The sequence below is a fragment of the Cyprinus carpio genome, unplaced genomic scaffold, assembly GCF_018340385.1.
Source record: "Cyprinus carpio isolate SPL01 unplaced genomic scaffold, ASM1834038v1 S000006695, whole genome shotgun sequence".
NCBI classification, from domain to species: domain Eukaryota; kingdom Metazoa; phylum Chordata; class Actinopteri; order Cypriniformes; family Cyprinidae; genus Cyprinus; species Cyprinus carpio.
The window spans coordinates 287808-311905 of record NW_024879307.1 but is presented as its reverse complement, the minus strand read 5'-3'; the positions used below and the strand labels follow the sequence as shown (position 1 = coordinate 311905).

At 38.6% G+C, this 24098-nt stretch overlaps 1 protein-coding gene across 1 annotated transcript in view; it reads left to right on the top strand.

Annotated features, from left to right (window-relative positions):
- Positions 1-24098, top strand: part of LOC109101821 (transcription factor COE1-A-like) — a 38938-nt gene that overhangs the window by 8591 nt on the left and 6249 nt on the right. The window contains exons 4-9 of the mRNA XM_042755412.1: positions 627-757; positions 10292-10380; positions 18791-18856; positions 20236-20413; positions 21366-21545; positions 23144-23338. Coding sequence (XP_042611346.1) covers positions 627-757; positions 10292-10380; positions 18791-18856; positions 20236-20413; positions 21366-21545; positions 23144-23338 — 839 coding nt within the window. The remainder of the gene's footprint in view (positions 1-626; positions 758-10291; positions 10381-18790; positions 18857-20235; positions 20414-21365; positions 21546-23143; positions 23339-24098) is intronic.

The window sequence follows — 24098 nt, the reverse complement described above, 5'->3', positions numbered from 1 at the left end:
ATATTCACAAAATAAAATATACTCACAAAAAAAAAAAAATATAAAAAAGCTATCATTGGAGGCGGGGCGGGAACCTTTTAAAAGCTACTAATATTATGTACACTTTACTTACTAAAATGTACCATTTAGTTGCAAATAAGACCTTCTATGACAAATATGTACCTTCTATCTTTTGTACCTTAAGGTGCAGCCCCAGTGACAGCTTTGTACCTTTTCTGTGTACTTGCTTAATATGTAATGTATACTGCAAAGTATACACTGTATGTTGCCTACTGTTCTTTAATAAAAAACAACATTAATCATTTAGAGCCTATATTCATGAGCTAGAGCCTAGATTCCTAGATCATGTAGGCCTATATTGTTGTCACATGACTTAATTATGTTATATATGTGAAGGTGACCAATTATCATATTTAAAAGAAAGAGATGTAAAAAAAAAATTGATGCTCAGTTCAGGTCCTTTGTAACACTGGAAATAAAATTTAAAACACAGCACTGTGTTTATTTTAATATTTCATTGCTTTATTTCAACCTACATAATCTACCTGTTTTATTTTGACAACAACAAAAAATAAGAGCCAAAAAAAAAAAAAAAAAAAACACACACTTTTCGTTTTCTCTTTCAGCTCATTACCCCCTCACGCCCATTCGAGTGCAGACTCCCTCCCAGACACATTCCCGGGGGGTGTGGAGGTCACTCTGTCCTACAAGTCAAAGCAGTTCTGCAAAGGTACACCAGGCAGATTTATCTACACAGGTAAGAATAACATTAAGCGCCTTTAACTGTGCTCAGCCAGCTGCATACAACCATCATGTCTTATTCCTTTTCAACTGTACTTGATTTCACGTCAGTCTGGTTTGAGTAAGTCACCCTGTGTTTCCTGTAGCGAGAAACCTACGGCATAGAGGAATCCTACCTATTTCCTGAGCACACAGCTTATTACAAACGACTGTGCCTCAAACTCCAGGAAGATCCTGCAGTCTGTGCAGATAAGGGAAATGTAGGACTTATCTTTTAGAGAAAAAAGAGGTCACCTGTGATATCTGCTGGCTTCAAAATGGGTTTACTGTACACTCTACATATTGGAAGTTCAGCCAACGAGAAGTAATTAACTTCAGACTTCCAGAAGTAAGGGAACCGCATGATGGAAGTATTTGATGGAATCTAATGGTAAAAACAACGTGAAATCAGTGGAGGAAGAGGTGAAGAGTTTGTTCGCTGATCTTGCAGCTTTTTTTCGTTTAAATTTAGAGTTTGCAGTCAAAGTACAAGCACAGCTTTTCTGATAAGCGTTAAAAAACGCTGAAGGGAGCAATGTTAAAGGCCTGTCTCATCAGTAGGTTTAAGCAGTGCACAGCTGTGGGTATTGTTGGCTCAGTAGGTGTCTATGTATATGCATGTGCATTAGTGGGTGTGAATGAGTATGCTCGTTGGGTTTATGGCGCTGGACTTGGCTTCATTTCATAGCCCATTCAGCGAGCACATGGGCAGAATGGAGGGAGGATTTAGATGTTCGCACACAACCGTACAAACACACGTACAGCCACACACCCTCCAAAACAGAGGGCAGATGGTCACCCCATTTTATGGCTGCACTTCTAGATGTGCCCCTTTTACTAAAGCTTCAAGCGTAATAACCATCAAGAATCCTTTTGATTAAATATGCCGTTTTTTTCATGCACACGGAACTCAAATTCAGTTTGAAACTCAGTGTTGTTAATGACAAGAGACCCAATGCCGGCTGTCGGTCCTCCACACACATTAAAATGGCCAGTGCGGATCTGACGCCCAGCCCTTAGGTTGGCCCCACCATGCAATTCTCCTCAGCTTGAAGCATTTTGGGCTGTCTCTCTTCCCTTTTTTCCCCTGTCCCAGCTACTGCAGTGGGACGTCAGCCTGTGTGTCTCTTTTTCTCATGGCTCCAGTTGGCACCTGTGCCTTGCCCAGTTGCCAGTGGGTACTAATCATAGAGTATTGGCAAAGCTATGTAGCAGCTGGGCAGTGGAATTACACATGGGGCATCTGGCACCTCTAATCAACTTCTGTCAAGCAGAGGAGATGGAGACCTAATTAAATCAATGGTGTACTGATGCTGCCTCGCTCAAACACCACACAGCCATGCGGAAAGGCTGAGCCGTACCTTGAGAACATCCCTCACAGCCATGGTGGAGAGAGAAAAAAAACAATCTTTCAGGGAAAAAAGATACTTATTTCATTTAGCTTTTTTTACTTTGAATGCATGGTTCTCACAAGTATATATCGACTGTGTGTATGATTTTAGATTACTGTCTTTGAGTAAATTATGACGCTGATTATATTTGACACTGTTCCATCTGTAGTGATACAGTTGTGTTTTTGTTTTGACTTCACTCTGATTATGAACCAAGCAGCCACCCAGTAAATGGATTCCTCAAAGGCTCTCATTTCAGAAGTCTCGGATTCTCTAGGATTCTTGGCACACGTTTGTGTGAACTGTGCCTCTGGCTGGCCAATGGTCTGTATTTAAAAGGATAATTCTTTCATCATTTACTCACCATTATGTCATTCCATACACGTATGACTTTCTTACTTTTATGGAAAAACGGAAAGAGAAAATTCTAAGAAATGTGATGGGTGTTGTTTTCCATGCAGATACAATAAATGGGGGCTTGAAAGAATAAAAAAAAAAAAACATAAAGTGTGTGTATGTGTGAGTTTTTAGGATGACAAAGTCAGTAATGGAGAGCAATTAACTGAAAGTAACAGCATTTTTCAGTATTGTGTGGTACAGTAGCCATCATTGCCCGTCTCACCAGGCACTTTTTTACATTGCTGGAATGCTATAGTTAAGCTTCAAAGAGGAAGACCCAGTCAAAGTGATCTCACCCACAGTTTACTGGCCCTCTGCAATTAAACATCCAGAAGCTCTCTGCAATTATATTTACCATCAGAAACAATTAAACACTCACCGCCTGGGACATTACCCGTCCTGCATGGCACTCCGCAGATAAGAGGGATAAATCATTCCTCCTTACTTTCTCTCTCTCACCCTCCCTTTCAATTCATCTGCAACAAATGCATTTCCATGTTTGGTTGTGTATTACTTCTCACCAGACTGCCATGTTTGCATCATTCGTCAAAGGGGTTTTCCATCTGTTTTTGAGGGAAAGAGGCAGAGTTATAATGCTATCTGCCAGTAAGCGTATGTGAAGCCCTTATGCGGCCGATAGATTGGAGGTGTTGATGAATCACTTGAAATGTTCAGCAGGCAATTCATTGCTGCTCAGTATGCAGGCCGGTGGGCTGAACAGCCCCCATCAGGCCCAATATTAAAAGACTCTGCTCGATCACATTAGAGGGAGCTCTATGCCTGCCAATGATTAAGTCTATGGGAGGCATTTGTCACTTTAGTTGAGGAAAAGCCAGACTTCACATCAAACATGCATTCACCCTCTCTTTTAATTCAAATGCATGTATGTTGGGGTCCAAAAGTCTGAGACCACTAGGAAAAATCTTTTGATTTGATACAAAATGATATCAGCTAAAAGTTAAATGAATTTGGGTTTCAGAATGTTTTCAATATTTAGTTTGTCTGTCCTTTTGCCTTAATGCACTTGAGCTTTAAAGACTTTCACAAGTTTGTGCAAAACCTAATGATCATTTTATCCACAGCATGATTTCATGAGTGATCCAAAAAGCAACTTTATAATAATTTCTTAAATATTTCATATTTCAAGTCTACCAAGGCTGCATCTATTTGATACAAATATAGTTTAAACAGTAAAACTGTGATTTATTGTTAAAATGTAAAATAACAGTTTTCTATTTTGATATATTTTTAAAATTGTATTTATTTCTGTGATGGCAAAGCTGAATTTGAGCAGGCTTCAACTCATTATAATTTGCTCATTTGATGGTCAAGAAACATGTTAAAAGCTGTTGTGTTGTTTAATATTTTTTATGTAATCTGATACTCACACACACATTTTCTTCCAGTTTTCTATGGATATAAAGATCAAAAGAACATCAATTATTTGATTTTTTTTTTTTTTTTTTTTAAATTTTTAAATCATGTCTCCACTGTCACTTTTGATCAATTTTAGTAAAATGAATCTCTGCTGAATAACTCTCTTTAATAAATAAATAAATCTTACTGACCACAAACCTTTGAATGTTAGTGTATATAATAATTTCCACATGGTCTCAGACTTTTGGACCCCACTGTAAATGTACGTCCTTTATGCATTCGTAGTCACCAACTTATTTATTCCAAGCACTAGATTTGACGGAGGCTTTCTTCTTGAGTGGCCTGAGTGATCGTTCGATTTTGATAATGAGTCTCTTTAATTCTATTGACAATGGGGCCACACTAGGTGATCAATGATAACCGTTCCAATTAAATTGCTAAACCTCTGCATGCTAGAGATTATAGCCATAAAGATATAGAGCAATTGGTTTGCTCAACAGCGGGGCGCCTTCAGTGGGCCATTTCACACAGATGTCTCTGTCTTTTAGGAGCTTCTGCTCACGATCAAGAAAAACAAGTCATCCATTTTATGGCCACAGGTTCCAAGATTTTTTCATCCCCCATGTCTTAAAGTGATGTCTTATTTAGCTTGTCGGATTTTCCAAATAAACGCAATCACTGGGTTTATGGAAAAAATGGATAAAAATGAGATTGTAAGGTATTGATCCCGGCATGGGGAGGGCTGAGGAAAAACAGTCCTCATCTATATAGGGAGAGAAATGAAGCAATAATTCAGGCAGGCATCGAACACCCTGCCACTGAGCCTATCGATTCCTATCCGCAGCATATGAGATCACACCTGAATGAAAGAGAGCTCTGGGGAAAAAAGAGAGAGAGAGAGAGAGAGAGAAGAGAGAGAGAGAGCGAGAGAGAGAGGGAGAGAGAGTGTAAAACAGAGTCTGCCATTCCCTAACATGTACAGAACATTACCATCCTGACATTAACAGCTCTGTACAAAGCCCACAAGTGCCTGTTAAAAAGGTTCTGCTAAAGACCAATTACCCAGCATACCTTTTCTGCTCCATCAGTCAGGGATACTGTTCTAAGCCCCTGCGGGTCTATGTGTGGTCAGCTGATTCAATTCCTGGTCTCGAAAACAGGAAAGCCACAAATACTGTGTTCTTGACACCCACTGCCACCCACATTCTGCCCTCTGGTTTCTGTACGAGATATTAAGTGTGGGATTTTTTTGGTGGTGTAAGGTATTTTAAAACATACTGTTTTGACTGGCTCCATCTGCTTTTGACAGCACTAAGTATTGTCTTTTAGTAGTGGCTTGTTCCTCTCCTCTTCTCACCCCCGCAGGCCTGTAGTTATTATTGTGAAATATGAAGCGATCCGTGCTGTGCCTTCATGAAATTTCAATGAGCATTGATCTGTGTGATTGCGAGGAATCCTTCAAGCCCAGTGGTTGTTGTTTCATTTATTTATTTATTGCTGATATGTTTTACTCATTTTGATCCCATCTTCTGGAGAGCCGTTGATTGTTAATGTATTTGTAGCATTCCTTTTTTTGGAAAAATCAGGTCTGTTCCTTGATAGTTTTTTTGGTTCATGAGGCAGATCATTCAATTTGCGCCCTAGGGCTCCAAGAGCTCCGTTTAGATCCATAAACGGCCCTATATTTGCCCTATATTGATTATCTTCATTAAACGTAACGAGATGGCATAGTATACGGCAGATATACTGCTCTTTTCGATAGTGATTTTTTTAGATTTTATTTCAGCTCATGACATCACACATAACCTTTTTGTTCTCCTTCGCATATGAAATTGGAGAGCTGCAATGAATCTGTGATCATATATGTCGGGTAACTGGCCGGTGTTTATTTCTGTCGTGAAACCGTTCCGTGAGCCCAGAAAGAAATGGAAACCACAGCTTGCGAGTTTCTGGAACTGTAAAAGTAAACAAGTGCATGGACAGTTGAAAGGTGTTCCTCTATAAATATCAGGTCTGCTGTGCATGGTTTGGTAAACAACGTTACACCAAGTAGGACATAGAGTCTCCGGAAATAAAAAAGCTCATGGGATTTTACTTCCCTGTTTGGTGTAAGTCTATCTCTGAAAATACACTGTTTTGTTCGAACTTTCTGACAAAGTTCACTCCATGACCGAGCACAGGAGGTGTTTTTTCTTCTCTGTTTGGTCGCAAGGGTCTGGGTTTCGCTTTTGCTGTAACGTATATACTGTCACCAGTTAATGTCAGTTTGATTTGTGACATATACCAGAATTGCATGGTTTCATGTCCACAAAATGTTTGCATCATTGTTTTCAGTGGGCGACCGGTGGCTATATAAAGTTAGTAGCACTATTTTGCTAACTGTTCAGTACACAGTCTCTATCTCAGCAATTGTACATTATCGAGTCGGCTGGTGAGAGGATTGTACAGTGTGTGTCAAATCTGCAATAGCAATGAAGGAGAGTAAACATGTGCAGATGTCTGTAAGTGTGGCAGAGTACAGTTTAGCCTGAGATCTGGCCCATCCATCTCTGTATCAGCACATTAACTCAACACCCTCCTCAGAGGTGCTTTGCATCATGGCCTGTGCCTCATTATGCTAGCACATGGGTCCTGTTGAAAGAGACATACTATAAATGTTCCCTGTCTAGACCCTCACAAAAGTTCTGCTCCAGCAGCCACTTCATTATTCAAATGCTAAATGCGTTTAGTGGTGATTTCCTCTAGACCAGCTTTTATCGCACGTGTTTTCTTAAGTATAATGAGATTGAAGCTCTTCTAATAAATGTCTCTGGTCTTGGTCTATTTCTCAGAATTGCTCACAAATCATCAATGCTTATTATCATTTGAATTAAAAAATGTTTTCATAGTTTCTCATTTACATGCAATATTTTTGTCTTCCAATGAAACAACATTTCTGATGATGTGACTGTTTAGTCAGTGAAAAATATAATTAACCAATTATCATTTTTCAAAATCCATTCAAATCCTGTTGCCATGATTATGTATACATTATTTCTGGCTGAATATTCCTTTATTTATTCTTTATTCTTATTCTTCTTCTTCTTATTATTATTATTATTTTACACTGTCATTAAAAAGTTTGGGTCAGTAAGATTTTTTTTTTTTTTTTTTTTTTAAGAAATTAATATTTTCACTTAGCAGGAATGCAATAAATTGATAAAAAAAAAAAAAAAACACGAGGGTTCCCTGTTCTTTTTTTATTCTATCAACTTTATTTTTTTTAATTATATATATATATATATATATATATATATATATATATATATATATAGTATATATATAAAGCCTTGCTATGTGTAGTGTGCTAGGCTAACCAAGACTTATCACAGCACTTACATACCTGTATTATTGCCCTTTTGTTGGTTTTGTTTGCTTCTGTTGTCCTCATTTGTAAGTCACTTTGGATAAATGTGTCTGCTGAATGACTAAATGTAAATGTAATGTTATATTTTATTTCACCTAGAAATATGTCACGTTACAGTAGTTAAATGTGTTGCGAATATTGCGTCATTTCATCTTCAAGCCACAGAAGCTGGTGGCTGTCCAGACCTTACAGCTACAGCCTTTTTTTTACATAGTTCATTCAACCCACACTCTCTTACTCTTCCATTCACTCTCTCCTACCTCCATGTCAGACCTGCTGTAATACTACACAACACAATCTTTCATTCAGCCTCCATCTATTCCTTTGCTATTACGATATCCTGCAGTCTGCTTCCCCCAACCCCCATTCATGCTCCACTCAGGCAGGGCCTATTCTGTGCGCTGCACCAGTCCACACTTCCATATCCCTGTCTCCAAACCACCAACAGACCTGATTACAGGAAGCCTATTTAGATATTGATGTATTGTCAGCCGCAGGGTAGCTTTGAATCATTCTGTCACATTCGACTGTTTTGTTGTTCTTTCCTTCGTCGATAGCTGTGGTCTGTTCTCCATCATGCTCCAGGATTGTTTTACTTTTTTTTTTTTTCTCATCTTGCTCTTTAAGTAAACAGCCAGTCAATCACAGTGCGGTGTGAGCGACTGTGCATCCAGGCAGTCATAGTGGCTGAGAGAGTCGAGGTTAATGCCGCCTTTCAATCAGCGAGTCTCTGAGCCCTGCTGTGTCTCGTCGCGTGAAGTCTGTTGTTATTAGCCATTGTCAACCACTTTTTAATGAAGTTACAGCTTATTGTAAAAGTAAACATGACATTTTACAGAGTTGGTAGGGATGCAGCCTGGCTTTTACATATAACTTCTTTCTTTTCAATGCATGTTTCAGGCTTTATGTCAAAACCAGATATTGGACCAGCATTGAGAACAAGCATGTTCTCATAAAGCTGCAGATCCTAACTGCCACTGGATGTTGTATCGAGTGGCATTGCTGTACAGTCAGAGCTGCCCCTGTTCCCCGGTGGAGGAGGGCCAGGCTGGGCACAGCTTGTGTTCTGGGCTCCAGGGGTCTGGTTCTGTCTGGGCCCTTGGCCATCTGAATCCACTCCACTGCACTCAGAGGCTGCCCACAGTCTGTCCTCTCAGCTGTGGAGCTGATTGGAGCTGGGTGAACTCCCTCAGGAAATGTCCAGGCTGCGGCCTACAGGGCAAACAGAAGGGAGGCCGGAAGAGAGAAAAGACTGTTACTTTTTTTAACCCCGTCTTCAGCAGGACAATTAACTTAGGGCCAGAGGACTCCAGTCCTAAATTGCTATTTTTTGATGCTTTTTCTCTGTTCTGTTTGAGATTTGATGCTTCAGGCAAAAGAAAGGTGGTCAGTCTATTGAGAGAGAATGAGAGAGGGAGAAAGTGCATGTGAAGAGTGAATAACTGTTAGAGGGACTCTTGGATATCTTATGTCACATACCCAAAACATTTTATTACAGTGTTTGAGTATTAACGTCAGATCTTGGCCTCTTCACCAAAATGTGATTATTTTAAAGTGGGGTGATTATTTTCTATACCCAATGTATAGCATAAAACCAACCTAAAACCAGTGGCTCCAAAAATGATTGGACACTTTAAAATGTATGAATTTTAAAACAAGCTATTTATTTTAAAATAGGATAGATAGCACACTTTTCAAAGACAACCATTTCATAGAAGGAACTTTGTTAGGTTTTAAATGATAAAAACAATGGATATACAGTTTAGAATGAATATAAAAAGTATTTTGAAACTTTTCAACATAGGACACCTGTGTGAACCTCTGTCAGTACATCCACTAAAATCACCATGAAAAAAATATGTAAGAAAAAGAACACTTGTGAGAAAAGGTTTAAATTTCTTTGATGCTACTTGGTTTGATGTTTGTTATATAATGCATTGGAATTCATACATTTTTAAGCATAGCTTAAATATCTAAATACATTTGGGACCACAACTGTATGCTGCATATCAAATATTGAATATCTCTGCTGACATGTATATCTCTTATTCTGTCTCAGTGAAGCACAAAAGGGCTCTGTGTGAATGTGCCCCTGAGGGCTGGAGTTTAGCACCACAACAGATAAACACACAAACAAGCTCCTCAGGCCAGTGCTGGAGAAAGACCCATTGTCTCAGTGTGAAAGTCCCGCTCAATCCAGGGAGGTTAGAAAAACATTGGACCAAGCACTATGTGGTCCACCCCGTACAGGAAGTTTGGCCCCATCACACAGATCGGGTTCCTTTTTCGACAATATCTTATTGCTCTGTCCTCAGCGAGCATTCATGAAGCTGTCTATGGGCCTCTAAGAAGTGGGAGGTGCCGCTCTACAGAAATGAAACAAACTTTAATTGAATTATTTGCTCATAACCTTAGGTCTATAGATTTGTTTTGCAGATTACGGGTGCCTACAAAACAGAAGAGGGGTTTAACATCAGAATTATTTGTTATTGGAGTTTGTTTAAGGACACAGCAAATTTAAAAAGGCACCTTTTAGTTCTGTGTTGATCTTAATCATGCTTATAGATGAAATGATCTGGCTGCTTCTGGTCATCATAAGATACGTGCCAGTCTTTGTTAGTCATTGGTATAAATAACATTTAGCAGGATCCATTCAGACAAACTGCTCAAGTGTTGTTTTATTCATAAAGTGGTGCCTTGTGATTGCAAACTGCTAAAGCATAGTGGGAATTGATACAGGTATTTTGGCAGCTAGTTTGTAAACATAATATTTGATACTTTAGGCACAATTTTGTTTGCTTTTTGCTTTTGTGTTTTTTTTGGAACCGTATTGAGGTCTGAAGCAAATGACACTTATATAAATTTCTTTGTAATGGTAATTGCAGATGGGTGTTGAATTTCCCTGCGGTAACATGGTTGAATTTTCTCTTTCCTGTAGCACTGAATGAACCCACAATTGACTACGGTTTCCAGCGGCTACAGAAGGTGATCCCTAGACACCCAGGCGACCCTGAGCGCTTACCAAAGGTCAGTTCTTAAGCATGACATAACTATTGTCCTTTCTTTTCTAAGCCAATATTGACCTTATTTACTTTCTTTATACATGTTTCTGGTCTTATTGTGAACAATTCGTCTGTGCGTTATTCCAAAGATTATCCTTTCAAACTTTATCCGATAGCTAAGGTCTAGTTATTTGAAGCGTTCATTAGAGACTCCTTCAGTTCAGAGATTATGTACTGTATATTCATTCTCACGCTGTTGTGTTCAGTATTCTTGTGAAAGGATCCCAGTTGTGGACCCAGTTGGGTGCTTGTTTCTTTCTCTGTGCACGCTTCTTAAGGAGAGCCAGGCCATGTAAATGGATCCTTTGGGAGGGATAAATAAACATTACTTTATCTTGTTGTGCATGTCCCATACCCCAGAGCCCCGCTCCAGCAGCACCACTTAAAAAAAAAAAGGGGGGAGTAATTATGCCTGGCTGCGCCTGCTCATGCTCAGGACTGACCTTGTGCTGTTAGCAGCCTTCTGTATCAAAGCTGGGCCATCAGTATTCATGGCCAATGAGCCACCTCCAAATCCATTACACCTTAAACACATCAAATTAGACCAGGGGGTCAATGAATGGAGTGTCAAACCAAAGCCAGTCTGGTGGCCAAGTAGTTACAGTGGGCTGCTAATCTCATATGACCTCCACCACACAGCTCTGTTATTTTAGGATCATTGAGATACTATTATAGTTTTATATGTATATATATTTTAAATAGTTATTTATTGTCTTGGCAACTAGCTGTTTTATGATTTTAGTTTTAGATGACTATAATAACCCTGGCACACTGTTTTTTATTCTTCTTTTCATCGAGGCACACTGTTTAGTAATTTCGTAAAGTGCTTGACAGGAAGTGATATCACAGCTGTGCCTTTGTGATGTTAGAGTTAACATTTTGCAGGCACTCTGGGAGTAAATGGGTCATGGGCTACAGCACAGATTCATTGGGTCATTTTCAACTAGTCAGGCAAGGTTTTAAAATATACACAACCAGTCAAACTTGAGGACACTCCTCATTCTTTATTATTAGTATTTTTATTTTATTTTTATCCACATTTTATCCACATAATAATGAAGTCATCAAAACTATGAAAACTCTTCATTCACTATCCACTTGGGGAAAATTGTAATTTTTCAAAAACAAACTGAAAATCATTCTTAGGCACAATTCATATTGGACTACAACAAAAAAGAACAAAAATAAAATTACATATTTATTTAATATTTAATAATTCAGATTTAACTACAAACTACTTTTTGAGTTTTTAGGTCATAAAAAACATTGTCAAGTATGTCCAACTTTTGACTGGTAGTGTGTAGTAATATTATTTGTGAAATTTTCCATTTAATTTTGATCTTGATGTAGGATTTGTCCTTCCTCTATCTCTCAATTATCCCTCACTCACTCCCTCACTTCCTTTCCCTCATGTTAGTGTCCATTCCCCAGCTGGTGGGGAGAGGACAGATATTCTGTCTACTGTCAATGAGGCTAAAGAGGGCAACAGTGTTTGATCTCAGTCCCTAATGAACCACATGGACATTGTCTGAATACCTTCCTCTGCAGTCCCACAGTCTGAACCCTATGCTACCACACACACATATATATACTCGCAAAAACACACCCACCTTCCATTGTGTACTGGAACACTGAGCTGACCCACTAAAGGGCCTAACAGACATTTGTTGCTATTCGTCCCACCAAATGCTGATGGGGAATATTACATTACTGGCTCATTGATGTCACTGATGAAGATATAAATATCCCCTTGTATTGACAGATTACCTATATATACATGAAAATATAATTTGCTAGACATTTAAAATAACATATTGAAGGTTCCCACAGTCATCCTGGAAAATCATTTATTAATTTTTATTGCTCAACTTATTTCATTGATTAGAAAATGTTTTTGTTTTTTTAGTGTCAGCTCTTTGAAATGAATGCTGAAAATCAACATGCATTGGGAATCAATTGGTCACAAGATTCGGGAACCCTGTTTTTATCATTTGCTTATCAGTCAGAGAATTAGCTTCTCTGCAGAAAGAGTAAAAGTTAAATGTGCCCCGATTATTTTTTCTCTGTCTGCCATATTGGAACAGTCTGGTAATTTTCATTGAAACTGGGGCAGCATGCTGCTCACATATGCTCTCTGTGGTCTTAATCTTGGCTTGATTTGGACTCATTTTCTTGGGCTGATGATAAAGCTGAATGCATTAGGTGGGTCATGGCCAGGGTCACTTGTCATATCTTTCCCACCGTTTTCAGCATAAGGGAGGTAGATCTGAATACACTCGTGGCTGCACTCCCCAGAGAGCCCACTTAACAGCCGCCCATAGTTTTAACTGATTCCTTACCTTAATGAATAGGTGGGATTGCCCACAAGTGAGCAGCCTCACTCTATTAGAGGAGGAAATAAAGCAGGTAGGCAAAAATACTCAGTGAGATAGCTTCGGGGTCAGGTATAGGGGAAGTCCCAGAGGAAGCAGTTAGATGCTTGTTTGGTTATATTAGGATACTGAAGTATGTGCCCACTTTTTTCAGCAAGCCAAAAAAAAAAAAAACATATTAAGTCTTGTTTTCAGAGAAAACAAACAAAAAAAATTAATTAAGGTTTATGCTTAAAACAAGAAAAAATATGTTCCAATTGATAAGAAAAATAGCCATCTTTAAAAGGAAAAAGAATGAATCCTATTTTTTTCTTTACCCTATTTGCATTTTTTTTATTTTCACTTTAAACCTCACTAAATTATGTTCTATTTGTTTGAATACAAACCTTAATATCACAGGTCATTTTGCTTACTTGGAAGTTATTGACAGTGCCTGACGATAGTGGGATGTCGCTGTTGAGCTTTTTCAGTTTTGTTGTCTTTTATGTTTTTTTTTTTCTTCTTTTTTTTTCCCATTGGTTCCAAGTAGGACCTGTAGTCTTAATGCCTTGGAGGATTATGGGTAGTGCAGTTGAAATCACAGTGACTCTTGGCTTCTTTTGGCACTTAACAACCCCCGAGCTCATGGTATGTCTTTGCTGACAGATTTACATTTTTCTCTATGGAAAAAAATGAATGCCAAATTAGTTAATGTTTATCTTCAGAGAATGCAGATCACATGGAAAACATTAACAATAGCCCAGTACGTTCAACAACACACCTTTAGCCCTTGGACTTGACAGGTTGGCAGAGAAGAGAGAGAGAGAGAGAGAGAGAGAGAGAGAACAAAAGAAACAGAGGTAGGAAGATGGAGAGAGAGAGAGAGAGAGAGAGAGAGAGAGAGAGAGAGAGTGAGAGAGCAGGGTGATCCATCATGGTGAAGTCAGCTGTCCGGTGCTGACTTCTCGCAGGTCAGCCGATCGAAGACACCACAGCCCTCACTTTATTACTGCTCGCCCAACAATAATTGAGTCACCACAAGGGGGAAAAGAGGGTGTAGAGGTAGTGAACATGGAAAGGGTAAAGGAGAAATAATTTCTCGGTGTACCTATACATGTCCCGCCGGTTGTCAAAACAAGGATGGTGTTAGCAGATGGATATTACCCTGATTTCCTCAAGTACTTTAGACTGTACGCATCTCTCTCAGTCTTCCCATCCCTATTTCTGTCCCTCCTTTTCTCGTTCGAACACTCTCAGCAAGATATTAACAGCGTCGGCTACTGCGCCCAGCCACTCATTTCAGCACTATTGATTTTGCCCTTTATTGAGGCAATAACAGTTTGTTGACGGCACTTCTCTAAACTGCTGGACTCAATCACAGGTGAGGGCCAAGTGTGGAACACGGCAGGTTAACTTGTTTCTCTCAGTCCTCAAACAAGTGTGCTACTATGTTATCCAGCCCAGCAAATTTATTACACAGGTTATTGTTCAACAAGATGTTTTTTTTTTCTCTCTCTGTGATATTTAGAAAAAAAATAATTATCGCGTCTGAAATATCTTATAATAACAGGATTTTTGCATGCGTGGTACTAGTGATATTGAGTTGAGAGTGATATGTATATTATTGTGTATATCTGTAATATTTTATGTTATTTAATATTTTAAATGGGTGTTTATATAAACTGATTAATATAATATCTTTAAAATATATTATTTTCTTTTTTATAGTAGATTTTATATATTTACATATTGTATAGAGAATAATTTCAAAGAGAAACTACTTATTGAATAGTGGAAACTGCATCCCACAATGCACCTGGCCCATATTCAGCACATCTAGACTGCGGCCTTGTTTGGTCTCTCTCCTTCTCTTCTGTAAGCATTGTTTCCCACATTTTCCCTGTCACTTCACATCCACCTGATCCCCTTGGCTGCCTCCACAGGGTCCAGAATTCAATCTGTGCTTCCTGGAAAAATCTCCTGCTTCTGAGTAACACAGCAGCTTGCTCTTTATATGTTGCTGGGAAATCCACAAGACTACTATAAAATATCTGAATATGGATCTAGTTAAACTTAACCTGCACAAATTTACCTAGACCAGCATTGCAAAACTCAAAGCAAGTAAAGTTGTGAATCACCGATCTAGACAACTGTAGCAAAACTTTTAATAGTGTTCGTTATAAAAGTCATTGAGTCTTTGCAAATTTTTGGTGGCTGCTCTCCGCTGTTGTACTGTTCAGATGTGGACAGACAGGTTATTATTGACTTTCAGAGAGTAACCTTTGAGGCCCGGAGAGAATATGAATTATGCAATGAAGCCACATTAGTTAAAGAGCACAGTGACTGATATTTATGATGGGCAGATATTGATGGAAGGAAGGATGGGAGGAGGTGGGGATTGGAGGGAGACTAAGGATATTTGATTTTGCGTTAGACAAGCTCGATGGATAAGCCACCATGTTAAGCAGTACATTCAACTGAGCGAGCAAACTCAGATCTGTGAAAGTCAAAGAAATGTGCATCAGCTGTGTTCAAACACATGTAATGGACATTCTGCTCTAATTCACGTGATTCACCACGTCTACGCAATACGATGGCCACGTCCACTCAATGCACTCTTGCATGAATCACAGTTTACCTCACACAAAGGTAATTAACACATATGTACCTTTAAAACTTGCTGTAGTTACTCACTTAAATTTAGGAAAATGCATGTATACATATTAGCTTTCATACATTATAACACCACAAACCATCATTTTGATGAATCACTGTACTCTTATGCTGACAGTAACTAACTCTGTCATAGGGATGCCATACATTTACTATTATTAAGGTAAAGACAGTTTTCTATCAGATTAAAACCTGACACATCGTTCTGGGAACCATCACAGTTGTATTGACTCACCATTTGAGTATCTCATCTCTTACATCAGTGACAAATGGTGTGTTTGAAACTGAAGATTAGATTATTGTCAGGATAGGGAAAGGCTCACTATATGATAGCCCTCATTCATCAAAATGGATTGCAGCTTTGGTGGGTATAAACAGCATGACATTACACACCAGTGTGGTCTCTGTTTAAGCCAAGCATTTGCAGTTATTGAAAACAGATATGGCATATGAGTTTGTGTGGTTAGCTTGCACAGATTATATGTACATCCCACTTGGATTGGGTTTGCTCTTGGTGCACCCTATATATAGTATGTGCTGTTCTTATATTCTTGTATTTAGTATTTGAATGCATGCAGTAAGGCTGTCAGTTTAATTTTCAATGCATGATTAATAATATTAATAGTAATGATTAATAATATTTATAATCAGTATTAATATATGTTATATTTATAAATATCTACTTACCAAAATAAAAAAATGTGGTTAGTTTTCCTACCATTAGCATAATTAAAATAATTTTTTGAAGCACCTTTTTCAAAATTTAACTTTTTTTTTTATCTTGACAGTGTATTTTTAAATTATATAATATGGATAATATGGAAATAAAATGCAATGTCTTTAAATAATCTTCTTTAGGGGCATTTCCCCCAAATTTGCATACTTTGTAATTAATTTAATTAAGACTTTTAATCATTTGACAGCCTTTGTATCCATGAGATTCTGTGGACTGAAGGACTTATAAAATATATGTATTTTGTTACTGCACAGCACCAAGTGTGAGGGACCTCAGTTAAGATAATAAAACCAGTACCTCCACAAGACCAGCAGTCCATGAGGTCAGGAAAGCAGAGCAGGAAGTATGACATCATCACTGCGCTCCGTTCCGCATGAGCGACGATGGTGACCCCGCTGGTATTACTGCTCTAATAGAACATTAGGAGATGATAAAATTGCAAATGAACAAGCACAGGAATAAATTTGTCATGTTTTTACAGGCCTGGCTTCCTTGTAAATGTGCAGACAGCATTGCCTTAACATTCCAGATGTGACCTGGGCCTTATTTCATTTTTTCAGCAGTCCCCTTCCTAATGAATGTATATCATATTACCAGCCACCATAATTTACACACAGGAACAGATTCAATGTCCGGAGCACATTAATGTGGAGGCTGGCCCTAACGGTGCTGCGCTGTGGGCTATTTGATATTATATTCTTCAAAACACTACGCCTGGGGTTGTTTGGTTGCACACATTCGCATTATTCGTGATGTATACATACATCTCAGCTTTCACGTTGATGGAAATTAAAGCTGGAAAACACCTGTCAGGGTGCTAAAGACACTCCAAATGGGTCAAAACAGAGATTGGGTCCTCATAGCTCACAGCCGTACTGAAGGAGCGGAGAAGGGGGGAGGATTGAGCACGGGTTATGATGGCTCTGACTGATAGACAGCTATACAGACGTGCAGATCCAAGATCAGGTTTCTTTCCTGTTTACCGCTCCTGGCTCCCTGCTCGGCCCTTACTGGAAGCCCTGCTACTCACCCAGGAAATGGGCTCTGCTTCCAGACACAGGGCCACCACACACGGCCTGTGCTAATAGCATTTATTTGTTTGTCTGGACAAACTTTTGGCCCCTTCCTTATTGCATTTGCCCTGTCAACAGATCTCTCCCTCCCCCCCCCCAATATTGTAATGATGGGAGATCGATAGGTAAGGACGAGATCTTTTAACAAAGGAGAGCGAGAGTGAAAGGGAGAGAAGTAGAGGAGAGTGCGAGAGGTATACTGGATAAATGACACAGTGCCGGTGCAGCAGGGGACCAAGCCATGGACTAATGCTTCTCATCCCTTATGTTCTTCCACCATCCCGCGAAGAAGAGGGTAAAGGAGAAGAGAGCCTGTCGGAGTCACACATCCATACTAAAGCACCACTTTAGGCCTCCCCAGGCTCCCGCGCTTCTCTCAATCACCCAGCCCAATCCTGGGCGAACAGAGACGGGTGCCTCCCCCGTGAAGCACCCCTAACAAGGGGTTAATGCAGTGCCAGAGCTCCCATTATTGAGTGAATTTAGCACCTTGGACAGCGCACTAAAAATCTTTATTGCTTTGCTGACCCCCTCGTCATGTTCGTGTCCGTGTGTTGCATCTGGGGCCACCGGGGGAGGCGGAGGGGACTGATTGAAAGGCAATATGTCAGCTGGCAGGCAGGCACACATGCTCGGGGGCTTGTTCGCAGCAAGGGTTACACACCGAGGGTGAGAACAATTTTCTGGTTGTCGCACTGCGAGCTTATTTCCTCAGCACCAGCACATTAACTTTTAAAAAGGGTTCCACTGGAGCTTCAGGGTTAAAAAAAAAATGAAGCGGAGAAGAGGGCTCAGAAGAAAGGAAATGAATACACAGTGTAAAGAACACTGTAAATAAATGTTTTATGTGTGAAAAGGATGGTAATAAATAGGTTTCCAGTTATGAAAGTGAAAGTCGATTACCTGGAAGGAAAATAGCATTACTGTAGCTCTTGCCTCCTGTGGAGCAGTCGTTTGCATGTACTAACATACATGTATTTGCTTTATATGTGTTTGTATTCATGTATTATACATGGAATCGGTGGCAGTACTGTTGGTAGGAAGAGCTAGTTAAGTATGGGGCTGTTAAGGTGTTTTTTTAAGATGTATACCCATTGCAAATTGTAGGGGAGTTGTGGTCAAGGATGTTGGCTAGCAATTCAAAGGTCGCATGTTCAAACCCTGTCAGGGGCGATCTATGAACTGAAAAGCCCTGTTAGCATTTTGCCCTTTAGCAAAGCACTTAACCTGATATTGCTCTAAAGGGACTGATCCTGTAATTGTACTATAAGTTTATAAGTAACCAAACAGACTAGGAAAATGTGTTGGTTTTAATAAATAAAAAATAACGTTGCTTTCTAAACATTCTTAAAATTCTTAATTTTATAAAATAATGCATATGATATTAAGAATTGCTTTTAGAAAATGTCTTGAAATAATTTTTACCATTTTATCAATTAAATTATCAGTTTTCAAGTAAATTAATCTAGTGAACAAAGTGAATTGACATTAAAATTGACACGGAAAGCTAAAGTGGCACATTTAATCTTTTCTGTTATATAGGAGGTGATTCTGAAGAGGGCAGCAGACCTGGTGGAAGCTCTGTATGGGATGCCACACAATAATCAGGTGAGATTCAAGTGAGCACAATGAAACATCAAACCATAAACATTCAGAGACCAACAGGGCCTCATTCAGTATCCATGCATACACATGTATTTGGGCATCAAATCTGTTAGGTGCGTTTTCACACAGAAATCACGATTAAAAAATAAATTTAAGTCTAACATGTATTTTAAATTTGCTATTACATTTTTATAATTTTTAGAAATCACATTCTAAAATTATCTTAGAAATCAGTCATTTGTTAAGACAATTTGTTAAAAAATGGAATAACTTGACAAAGTATAAATTATACAAGGTGAAATGAAATAAAAACAATTACTTATAAAAAAAAAAAAAATCTTGTTTCACACACTCTCAGACAAGAATGCATGTGCACGAGAGAGTGCAAACTGTATTATTTGTAAAAAATTATAATAATAAAAAATAAAGCACATTGTGTTATAGGATCAGTGTAAATAACACAATTTTCCACACTTAAATGGTTTAATTGAACAGCACAGTTAAGCATTTGTTCCCAGTTAAGGCCATTTTAGAGCTTTAAGACCGTAGAATTGTTCCCTATTATTCCCTAACATATTCCCTCAACATAAAACCCCCAATGTAATTCCTCCAGAGCTCTCTCTCATTGGTTTGAAGGACCACAAGGGCATCTTCAATGTTAGATCAGTTATGAACTGCGAGTGAGGGTATATGCTCATCGATTGCAGAGCTGAGCATGAGTGCAGTGATGCTGAATTATTTAGGCTGGGCAGTGGATGGAGCATGACTCCAGTCATCCACCCACTCAAAGAGCTCCCTCTCAGGAACCCCTGTCCCCCTAACCTCCACTCGGTCCTGTTGTCTTGATGAGGGTGAATCTGAGGCATTCATTTTCCATCAGAATGTGCGGCCCCCCTTCCCCAGCCCCCAAAACTAGACTTTTCTGCTCTAGCTGAACTGACTAGCAGATGAACACATCTTTAATGATTATACTTCTAGATTTTGTTCTTTTAGTTTTAAGAATATATTGATTCATATGATCATATTCAACTAGGTGTGTTTATCTGGCAACTCATGCTGTAGGTTGTCCGTATTTAGATATAATTATTTTAAGACAATTTTCAAAATACTAAACAATAAGGTGTGGTGGGTATTTTGGGTTTTTAAATTGTTGCTTAATATCAGCTGTTATTTTTGATTATTTAGTGACTGATTGATTGTATTTATTGTCATTTATTGGGTTATGATTAATTATTTAGACAAACTATTATTATATATACTGTATGATTATTCGAAAGAGAGTGTGTTTTTTTTTTTTTGTTTTTTTTTTTTTTTACAGGCAGTTGGCTTACTAGTATCCTTCTAATGATTAGATTGGTCCATTTCTGTGTTGATCCTGATAGGAGATCATTCTGAAAAGAGCAGCAGATATTGCAGAGGCACTCTACAACGTCCCACGTGGGCACAACCAGCTGCCAGGTCTGGCTAACAGCTCAGTCCATGCTGGTATGATGGGAGTCAACTCCTTCCACAGCCAGCTCGCTGTTAACGTCTCTGAGTCCACACAAGGAGCCAATCAGGGTGAGCAGAGATGCCATCAATCTTAAACCACAAGATATTTTGGCCATTCACAAAAAAAGTGATTTACTTTGAGAGTTTGTGTTTGTGTGTGTGTGTGTGTGTGTGTGTGCAAAGAGAGATATTAAGGATGAATTCACCATGTGAATGCACATGGTATTTTAGTGCAAACACCTGCAACTTATTCTCTAACCAATCTCAGTTGAGTTTAAGGTGCTAAATGCACCGAAATATTGCTGCAATGTATTTAATAAATCATTGTAAATCTTTCCATTTGACTCATTTTTGTGTTAGTGTGTTTCTGGATAGTCACAGTAAAGTGTGCATGTTCAAAGTATTCAGTAGTCTGCTACATCCTTCAAACCTTAGGCAAGTGGGTGAAAAGTAGTGAGATAGACAGCATGCAGACAGATACAAGCGTTCAGCATTGCTCCCTGAACCTCCAGGCTCCTTTACCTCAGCATTCCTTGGCCTCTGTGACAGTGAATGATTTGTGTTAAGTCAGCAGTAATGTATCAGTCGTCTGATGAAAGGGAGAATGAATGGTAAGCAGAGCAGAGATGAGGGCTGCCTTTGTACCAGACAGCGGGGACTCCTGGAGCGAGAACTTCCTGCTGCTTTCACCCATGTCAGCGTTTAATGTCCTGATGTATATTTATAGTCCATATCCTCCTCCTGTCCAATCTGCCTCTGTAAACCACTGACACACAGGTCTTTCTTTTAAGGAACAGTTTGCCCAAAAATGAGATTTCTATCATCATCATCACTTTCATGTCATTCCGGATGTGTATGACTTTATTCCTACTGTTTAACAAAAAAGGAGATGTGTGGTAGAATGCTCACGGTGCTCTTTTCCATTCAAAGAAAGTCAGTGGTGACCAGGAGCTGATTCTGCTTGTTTCTAAATGTATTATTTCCTATTTCTTTTCCTTATTACTATGCGTGTGTGTTTCAGGTTTCAGTCGAAACACAAGCAGTGTGTCCCCTCACGGTTACGTACCCAGCACGACACCCCAGCAGAGTAGCTACAGTACTGTCTCTACCAATATGAATGGATACGGTAACACAGGCATGACCACGCTGGGAGGCTCGCCCAACTTCCTCAATGGCTCTGCTGCCAACTCTCCTTATGCCAGTGAGTACTGATCCTCTCTATGTCTGTTTATCGTTCTCTCTTTTACATTTTTGAATTAGGTGCGCATAGATATGAGTATTCACTGAATGAATATATAAACATATATATATATATATATAATATATATATATATATATATATATATATATATATATATATATATATATATATATATATATATATATATATATATATATACATACATATATAATACCATTAAAAAAATTGGAGTGCGTTAAACTGATCAAAACTGACAGTAGATACTTTTAGATTGTTTCAATAAATGCTGTTCTTTAGAACTTTTAGAACTTCCTATTCATCAAATAAATCATCAAATATATATATATATATATTTTTTTTTTTTTACAGTGATAAGGATTAGACATGTTTCTTGAGCAGCATATTAGAATGATTTCTGAAGGATCATATGACACTGACCATTGGAGTAATGGCTGCTAAAAAATCAGCTTGGTCATGACAGGAATAAGTTACATTTTAAAATATATCAAAATATAAATCAGTTATTTTAATTTGTGACAATATTTCACAGCATTATTGTTATTAGTTCACAACATTACTGTAACTGTTCAAAAAAACGCAGCGTTAGTGAGCATAAGAAGACCTCTTTTTACTGACACCAAACATTTGAACTTTAGTGGATGAATGCATGAAAGGGGTTATTGCATTCTAAAACATAAACTGTAGTAACATTAATGCATCTTACACATGTATCTTATTTCATCTAGACAACCAAGTAAGATAGTACTGCCACTGTGTGTGTGTGTGTGTGTGTGTGTGTGTGTGTGTGTGTGTGTGTGTGTGTGTGTGTGTGTGTGTGTGTGTGTGTGTGTGTGTGTATGTGTGTGTGTTTAAAAGCAGAAATAAAATCCCACCCACTCTTTTTCTTCAGTCATGATCAGACGCTGTCTATAATGCTTAGCCATTCGTATAACACCAATCTTCTTGCGCGGCTTCTAAATTAAAGCATCTTAATTAAATCAATAAACTAATTGCAGGAGAAGCAATTCAACTTTGGTACTTTGATTCCGTGATGTTAACAAGTATTTTAACAGGCTGACTGACTCCAGGCTGACACTTTCAATCAATGCAAGAGAGCAGACTTTGTGGGCTCCAATTTTCATTAATTGATTAGTTAGGCCTTCATAAATGGATTATGACACTATCAGGAGAATTTACTTGGGAAAGTGCCATAAAATTTAAGTGCAGAATAATAACAACAATAAAGGTAGAGCAGGATATAAGAGAGCAGCTGAAATACGACAGGAGTAATTGTAAAATCGTTGAGGGGGAAAATGCTCTTAGGGTATTATTAATAGACAAAAGGAGAGGCAGTAGAGATGGGACAGGGGAGGGACCTGCGCCAATGTTGTTCTAAGAGGAGCAGAAAGTGCATCTGTGGAGCTTGAAGACTTTGAACCTCCAGTCAAGGAATACTATAACAATAAATGATCTAACATTACATATACATATCATTACCACCTATCATTTAAAAAAAAAAAAAATCTAATTATGTGCTTCAGGTATGCTCTGATCTATCCTAAACCGTTTTCCCTCTTTCATTCATTCCCATCCCTCAGTTGTTCCTTCCAGTCCCACCATGGCCTCCTCCACCAGTCTTCCCTCCAACTGCAGCAGTTCCTCAGGCATCTTCTCTTTCTCTCCGGCCAACATGGTGTCTGCAGTCAAACAGAAGAGCGCTTTTGCTCCCGTCGTGCGGCCCCAGGCCTCGCCACCCCCCACCTGCACCAGTGCCAATGGAAACGGCCTTCAAGGTGAGTGGAACAGCAGAATGAAAAGCTTGACCTCTCCAATAAAGGGCAAGCACAAATATGAACATTTGGTTTAAATCTGTTAATTTAAGTTTGTGTGTGTGTGTGTGTGTGTGTGTGTGTGTGTGTGTGTGTGTGTGTGTGTGTGTGTGTGTGTGTGTGTGTGTGTGTGTGTGTGTGTGTGTGTGTGTGTGTGTGTGTGTGTGTGTGTGTGTGCATAGACACACACCTTCAAAATTTTAGAATCGGTAACCAGGTTTTATTATTTTTTAAAAGAAGTCTCACCAAGGCTGCATTTATTTGATCAAAAAAACAGTAAAACTATAATGTTGTGAATTACTTTTCTATTGTAATGTATTTTAAAAATGTAATTTAATCTTGTGATAGCAAAGCTGATTTTTTAGCAGCCATTACTCCAGTCTTTAGTGTCACTTGATCTTTCAGAAATCATTCTAATATAACAATTCTTGTGCTACTTAATATTTTGGTGGAAACCGTGATACTTTTTTCAGGATTCTTTGATGAATAGTGAGTTTAAAACTACAGTATTTATTTAAAATAGAAATCTTTTGCAACAGTTTAAAAGCCTGTACTGTCACTTTTGATCAATTTAATGTGTCCTCCTGAAAAAAAAAAAGTATTAACTTTTTAAAATAAAATCCTACTGACTCCAAACTTTTAAACGATAGTTTATGTATAAGTGTGTGTATAATGATTTTGCTGTGCAGTGTTGTTTCTAAGTGCTCTGTTATAAAACCAATTG